The sequence below is a fragment of the Branchiostoma floridae genome, chromosome 4 (genome assembly GCF_000003815.2).
Source record: "Branchiostoma floridae strain S238N-H82 chromosome 4, Bfl_VNyyK, whole genome shotgun sequence".
Taxonomy (NCBI): domain Eukaryota; kingdom Metazoa; phylum Chordata; class Leptocardii; order Amphioxiformes; family Branchiostomatidae; genus Branchiostoma; species Branchiostoma floridae.
Window position 1 is genome coordinate 21125597 of NC_049982.1, and position 8236 is coordinate 21133832.

Sequence of the window (8236 nt, forward strand, 5' to 3'; positions counted from 1 at the left end):
ATGTAATGAATGAGACTATGAGAATATCGGAGTTGAACACACTTTACTACCAGTGGACTATCCCCTCACAATAGTGGCCTGTTATGTGTGGCCCAACCGCCCAAAGACTGTGGCAACAGAGAGGCACTCCTTTACAACAACAGAGGTGGGAAGAATTTGAACATAATCTGAAGCATGTATATGTAATTTCTACATTTCAAGTATTAAAGTATTCTCTAATACGTCATGTCAAGTAACACTGGCAAGAAAGAATGTGTCCCTAATCCTTTCAAGTTAACGACTTGATCATTATTAACTCAAGTCAAGGTCAAAATAAAATCGTATTATCATATATATCAACACAGTCGTCCTTTATCATAAATGAGAGTATTTGTAATTGAACCAATCTGTAGTACAGCATACAGCATTTATACACAGTCATGTACATGATTGAATTCACAAATGTGCATTGTCATGAAGTTGTGGTGGAGAGGTTGCCGTGAAGGTATAACAAACGTTAACATATATATGCATTGCGGTAGTCTCAAAGCACGGATCTCTCGTAAGTTGTGTATGCTATCCCTGGGTAGTGTTTAGCAGGGTTTGCGAACATGGCGAGGATTGCGTACATGTATGCTTTAGACCAGCTCACGTTTACACACGACATTACTGACAGATTACTGGGGTTAGCGCACAGCGTGTAAGTCAACATCTGACATCACAGACACTGGGAGGACATGGTTACTATAACACTACTAAAAAAACTCTTCTTCATCTGTGTGAACATCTTCCTAAGTATGAAAATATCCTGGATATGAAGTAAACACCACCATTCCTGAAGTTGATATTGCTTACATTTATGCATACTAGTAGTCAAACAAATACAAACTTCAGTGATATTGGTACTTCTTAAGAAAATTGTTTATCCCCAAAACTAAGAAAATTTACTTGATGCAAATCCCAAAATTTCACACCTTCTTCCCCTTACTTAATGCATGCTATCCTAATCCGTACCTGGAAAAAAGAAATCCAACTTTTAAGTTACCCTATTCATAAACCAACACACCAATAACACTGAATACATACTACACATAGCTTCAAGGAGGCAGAAGAAGTAAAAAGCCCACAGCCTATATACAGGAAGCCATAATGGGGTTAGGGTCAGTAATTCAAGGTCAAGTTAACAATGGTGCCAGCCAGGAACCTTTCCATGCTCCACTGACCTTCTGACCATGGTTTAAGTACACATACCATACAGGGTGCACACTGTGAAAAGAAATGACTAAAGCAGGTCCTGGAATGGCAACACTATTGATGTCTGCGTGTTCAGTTCCTTTTCTGGGTAATTCAATGTCATATATGTATCCTAAGAAGGAAGTTTCAAGCATCCTGCAAAGCATTCTACTTTGTAAAATGTAAATATGTTCATAGTAGAGTCAACACTCAACAGTATGCAAGATAACACTGTTAACTTTGTGTTCTTGGCAAGTCAGATTTCATGGAAATTTTGAAGTCAAAGCATTACTGTAGGATGCACAGTACAGTTTCACAACATCAGTCAACTTTGCATTTTCCATTACATAACAATTAAGGTAACACCCATGGAACTGTTACTTACTGGGTTTTTAAACAATGCTACATTAGAAAAACATCATAAAATCATTTAGATTTAAAAGATGGAAGGAAAGTTTGAAAATATATATTTGTACCTTGTTACAAACAGTTCCTGCAATCATATACTGTCTGAATTTGATTCAGGACTCAGGGTTGTAGCCATGCAGCACCCATCCTTCCATCTTTTGACGGAATTTTGTAGCTGGGGACAGAAAAAAATTTGCCCATTCTGTCATGGACAGAAATCGACATTGAAAAACTGTCTCCCTTTCACCAAAACAGATGCCTCTGAACAGCTTAGTCTACAACTTTTACAAGCAAACTTTGCACATCAAAATGCAGGAGATAGTATTTCAGAGGGTCTAGTCTCTAGATTTCAAAATTTTCGGGGGGTGTGTGTCATGCACCCGGACCCCTTAGGAACGTGGCATCTTCGGCGCTAGGTAGGATTTATAATTGAGGAGACGGAAAATGATTTCAGGCTGGCTACAACCCTGTCAGGACTTCTATTTTCATGTATACCTGTTCGTTAATTTTGACTTTAACTTAAGAATGCCAAGAAAGCAATTTAATTAGTGTCGACTAAGACACATTTGACCTGGAAACTGTGAGGGACTCCAAACACCTTAGGTCACTTTGAATCTCCAGTGATCAGTTTCTAAAGTCCCAGACTTTACGATAACAGTCTCCTGCCTGTCATGTGATTGAGCCCCTAGGATTAGTCATGTGATGTACTATCAGTGCTTAAATAGGTTTCAGCTCCATCCAATAGGCATAAGGACACTCCAAAGGTCAGAGTCATCCAGTGGGGATGGTGTAAATTACAGGTCACCTTCAACACCTTGAGAAGAAGATGATCCATCTCCAGAAGAAGTTGCCTGGTGTCTTGCCATGGCCTCCATCCTGGCCAGTGTATGTGACAGAACTTAGAAGTACAGACTGTCATGTTTTCAACTGAATTCTCAACGTTAAAAGCAAACACTCCCATTATCATATCTGATATATCAATCTAAATAAATCTATTTTAAAAACAAATCCAACCATTTTGCTTTCATGTCATTTCAAGATATTACAAAGCGATAAGTGTGTTGTCTTTTTTTTCAAAATTACCCCTTTGGTACTATTCCCCACTACCATTTCCTTCTGCCGTTAAACCAATTACAAACCAAGTATGAAATCTCTAAAAGATCGCTGTGAATTCTTTATCAGGTCTTGCAATATTTCTGTACATGTATGTGTATGACTAGTAATACCATACAATTCTATCATCTTTGTATATTATACTCTTGTGTATACTCAATCAACAAGATGCTGACTACAAAATGGTCCATGTGACAGGTGCCGTGTGACTTTCTCATATAACAACATTCTATCGTGCTGCTTGCGTGTCTATAAAGTCGTTATATCACTATAAACGGGGAAGCGGGGTGGTATAATTTCGCTAACTGGATTTGTGCAGTGCCCAAGAGACTACTGAAAGCATTTCAAATTGAATGAAGACACATTAAGTCTACATAAGTAGGCAAACTGAGGAAGAAACAGTTGCAAGGTAATGGAATAAAGAAAATTGTGTATCAATCATTGTTGGATAGGGAAGGGTAACAATGTACAACAAGAAATTTGCAGTTGAAATGAAAATCAGTAGTTGACAGAAGCAATATTCTTCTAATTCTAAGCTGTTTTTTATAGTTACAATTGGAAATGGTACTATAGATTATGCAGTCTCAGTCATAAATTGCACACTATACATTATGTTTACATGTATTTGGCAGCTACCAATCAGATATGTAATGATACAGGTGAATAATTACATTATTCATCAGAATAATTCTTTACAGATCTTAGAATTTGACATTTTAGCAAGCCATATTATACTTTATGTCATACCTGTGACGCGAAAACGTTCGATACGGGTGTTCCGGACCGGCTGATAACTTTCTGTATGGCCCGGGCTTATCACACGGGCTCCATTCGAATAAATCGAACTGTTTCGAGTGTGCCGAGTACGGCGCCATCGAAAGTTCGAATACCTGATTCGGACATTGGAACATTACTGTTGCAACGCTTGTTTTTTCGAGGGCAACAAAATTTCTTCACTTCTGGCGCATTTGGCTCCCAAAGGGGTTCGGATCACCCTCCGGCCTTTTGCCGTCGGGCGATCCGACCCGCGGTCGGGCTGGTACCTCGGGTGATACGGAATACACCGTGTTGTATTTTATTTATGTCATGCCCACCTGAGAAAACCACTGTTTTGATGCAAAATGCGCCAGAAGTTGAACAAATTTGTTGCCCGTGTTGTATCTACATGTACTTTAAAACATACCGCCATTCATTGCATAAAATTTTTCACCACAAGTAGTAATATTATAATAATATTACGCTCAATGAAATCTGCCCAACCGAAATTCTAATTACTCTCCAATTATGAACCATTAAACCTTTAAACAACAACTATTTCCCAAACATTCTTTAGTAAACTGTTAAGATTCACATAACTTTCCAACATGGTCCCTATAGATTATAAAAAGAATTGACATTTCAAATACTTTATAACCAGAGATTGATATTATTACAAATTTATGAGCTGAGCGAGCAATACTATTACCTGATGATGTCATGACCATGTAATTGTGTAATTGCGTTTGAACATGACCTAAAAAGGAGAGCACGTGGGGTGCCATCCTGTACCAGGGGAGTGTGCTAGCTGTGGTCAGGATGACTGCTGCACTACTAGATGTGTGAGTCACTCGCACACCCATCTTAACAGGAAGGAGGGTCTGAAGGGGTACGGTTACAAATGTACCTGGATCTAGTTTCAGCTAGCTCTCAAACAAGAATGACAGACAAATTGAATAGTGTATGTACAAGTATGTATTGGCAAAAATAATGCATGTCTTGGCAAAAATAATGATTTTTTTTTTCTCCATTTTTAATGGTACAGTGAACAGGGAAACATTACAATGTCCAGTCTTGAGGACTGAACAATTTCCAGTATTTTGCATGTGACTCAGGTGAGTAACAAGAGTGGGAAGTCAATCTTTTAGTTTTGGTCTAACAGCAAGGCTACTGACCACTGGTCTACATATGGCATCTGTCACATCCCTAATCACAAGCCAATCTGACATAAAAGATCATAAAGATATTTTTTTCATAAAATTCAAGCATTTCTTTTATAAATAGATTGTAGAATATGTCTGTTTTTCCTGAGAAAAGTCAAGAATGGTTTAAGTTTTGAACAATGCTCTCTACAATCTGAGGTCCCTAGGGACCGTACGGCATTTAGCGAGGGGGGAGGGCCGGTCGCCAGGGGGGGGAGGGCCAAGCAAAAAAATATTTTGCCAGGGGGAGGGCCTAGCAATTTTTTTTTTACTTGGGGGGAGGGCCAAGCAAAAAAAAAATAGCTTGGTCTGCCAGCAAAATATGTCCCTTAAAATCCAAGAAACGGCGTTTCAGAGGGTCAAGATTTCAACATTTTTCTGGACCGCCACAGGGGATCGCCCAAGTTCGGCGCTCGGGATACAGTGAAAATGCGAAAGGGAGGGGGCGGGGCTTATGCATGACGCCCTCGAAAACCTTCTTCACGCACAGAAATGTTATTAAACTCTAGATTAGTCTGCCAGCAAAATTTACCCCTGTCTTATTGCCCTCAAAATGTAAGAAATGGCGTTTCAGAGCTCGAGGGTAAATATTTGCAAATTTCCCTGGATCCCTTTTGACGTGACCGGCCTCGCGCCTTTGATGACCGACATCGTGATACTGTGTTTGGGGGGGATTTAATTTTGTATTTCTAAATTGAAATGCTATTAAAGTTAGCTTTGTTTTGTCAGCAAAATATCTCCTCAAACTGAAGGAAATAGCTTTTAAGAGGGTCAAGATTTCAAAATTCTCCCGGACCTACCTTGCGATTCTTCGTGCCTTTGGCGCCGAACATGGTGTTCGGAACGTCGTTCTCAAAAACTTGAAACCCTCGTATTTTTTTTTTTCATAAAAATGTCATCTAACCAGCAAATTTTCCCATAAAAAAGCAATGCAGGAAATCGTGGCAAAAAAAGCGTGGCATTTCTAAAAGATCTCCTACAAGTCTGCGGTCTCACGCCCGCCGGCGGCTAGAGAGAGGCGACCGGTCTTACCCCGCCGTGGGAAAATCAGCGTCACGCGTCGGCGCCCCCCTCCCCACTACAGTTTTGGAAGTCGAATCGTGCTGTCGTTTTGGTTTTCATTTTTCCCCCCGATTTACCGTAAGTTATTACCACCACAGAACCAAGAAAAAGTCCAAAATATATGTAAATTGAAAATAGTTTCCGTCAAGCCGCTCAGGCCCGCGCCCGCGAGCTTGCAATACGTAAATTTAGGGAGCGGGGCGCGCGCCGCTTCGTGGCGCAAATCTACTAGAAATCCAGGTACAAATGCTTTTTAGGTGTTGCTTTGATATCAAAACAATGAAATATCTTCTATAAAGCAAATATTTATGCCTCTATGAAGCAGATATTTATCCCTCTATTTAGCAGATATTTTGAGCCATTCTGTTTTCCTTTCTTTACTAGGGGTGAGAGATCTGCTTCTCGATGAAAATCATGAAAAAGTATGACGCAAAGCACATTTCCAAATGCGGGAGCGCAGTGTTTTATTGGCGTCTTGAATATTTTTTTCAAAGTTGATAGGAGGGGGGAGGGCCAAGCAAAAATATTTTGTCTTGGGGGGAGGGCCTAGCAAAAAAAAATTTACCTGAGGGGAGGGCCATGCAAAATTTTTTTGACCCGACCCTCTGGCGACCGGCCCTCCCCCCTCACTAAACGCCGTACGGTCCCCTATAAAGGCTATAGCCCCCATTTTGAGCCTTGTACTGTTGTAGGAAGGGCAGGGACAGGCAAGGTTGCATGGAGCCAGCTTCTTCCTGTAAGGCCTGATCAGCTGACCACAACAAAGGCCAGTCATCACTCTCTCCATACTTATCACATCCCTTGGGATAGTAGTCTGGTACCCAGGCACAGCATGACAGGATATCATGTTTGTGTAACTGTATGGACCACTCAGTAGCATACAACACCCTACCATAATGCCTGGGTGTGAGGACCAGTGAGTCTTTCATTTTTTATAATGCTAAGAGTTCAACAGGAAGGACGATAGTCACAAAACCAGCAAAGTAGACAGCACACACAACATGCAGCATATACAAGGTTGGCATACAACATCCCTGCTACTACAAGGCCTGAGTTTGAGGATATGGCCTTTACCCTAGATAAAAGGTCCCTACGGATGCCTCTCAAACCCAGGATGCAACATACAAAGGAAGCAGTGCACAAGGACAAGCATCCCTTCAGATTAGCCTGTATCACAAGGCCTGGGTTTGAGGACAAGGCTTTCATCAGAGATAGGGATGCAAGTCCCTAAGGATGCAAGCCTCAGACCCAGCCACAGCCGGCAGGATATAGGCAAGTTAGGGGTACATCATTAGCCTGGTATCCAGCCGTATTACAGCTCCCGACTCTCTTCTGTCCTCTCCACAAATGCACAGAGGACGGAAGAGACTCAGAAGCTATAATAAGGCTGGATACCAGGCTAGCACATCATCCCTTCATTCATCACTAATAATAATAATAAATCATATTGCAAAACTAGTGGCAGGACCACGGTGCTGCAAACAGGATATCATATTTGATCCTTCTAGACCAAACTAGGCCACTGGATTGCCTAAAGCTTGATAATAAAAAAAAGGGTAGATGCATCCTTAGAACCAAAAATTAAAACAGTACCCTCAAGTAGACCTGGGACTGAGGCTATCGCTGGTAGCATGCTGTAACTGACACTTCAAGACATCATGGTAAACGAATTAAGGTCATTAACAGATTGTGCCTAATATAGATAAGTGTGAAAGCATGATGGCACAATTATCATGTTTGTGTTGTTTATTTTCACGAGAAAACAAGCAGTCTAGCGCGGGTGCTTACAAAAAATCTAAACCAAGGACGTTTACGTTACAAAATCTGTGCGCTCAGGAACGTAACGGTTACCATCTGGAATAAATAACCCTCCCTTGATGACTAAAAGAACATGCCTGCGAAAGCTTTTCCAATCTCTGGCTGGATTTCTTGCTTTGTCTACCACCAGTACCGGGTTTGGAAAAATCTTACCTCTCGGTAGGAGTGTGGCTTGCCTTCAGCCGACACAGCGTGAAACGAACTCGTAATGTAAACAAACAAGGCTACGTTTACTTTAAATTTCTACCATCTCTCTACAACAACTTGGACCGGAATTTTCCAGAGCAAGAGATACGTGCCTTCTGCGCTAACTAAACATGTCACACGGCCAGGCGGGAAAGACACTGATCTAACATAGCAGTAAAGGCGGCATGTACACCGTACATCTGTACTCACTCAAAACCCAGCCTGCGCCCCTCCCACCTTCAGAAAGAATCACACAAAAAGAAAACTTTCTAAACTTCCTGGTCGTTACACAAACACTGTCAGAAACTTAAGGAAGGCGTGCTTACCGAGTTGGTCACGATCTGTAGCTTTTACAGTCCAAGAGACGGCTAGAATGAGCATAAAGCGGAGAGTTTTGTGTGAGAACAGGAACTTTTGGGCTGCCATCCTGCCTGATCGGCCGTTCTCTGTAATCTTCGGTCTTTGACATCCGGGAATTA

General features: G+C 41.2%; 1 protein-coding gene across 4 annotated transcripts in view; it reads right to left on the reverse strand.

Annotated features, from left to right (window-relative positions):
- The window catches only part of LOC118412901 (disintegrin and metalloproteinase domain-containing protein 12-like), a 48328-nt gene extending 40092 nt beyond the window's left edge, over positions 1-8236 (reverse strand). For all 4 annotated transcript variants that reach the window (XM_035815959.1, XM_035815958.1, XM_035815960.1 and 1 more), the window contains exon 1: positions 8084-8236. In XM_035815959.1, coding sequence (XP_035671852.1) covers positions 8084-8183 — 100 coding nt within the window. In that variant the 5' untranslated portion in view covers positions 8184-8236. The remainder of the gene's footprint in view (positions 1-8083) is intronic.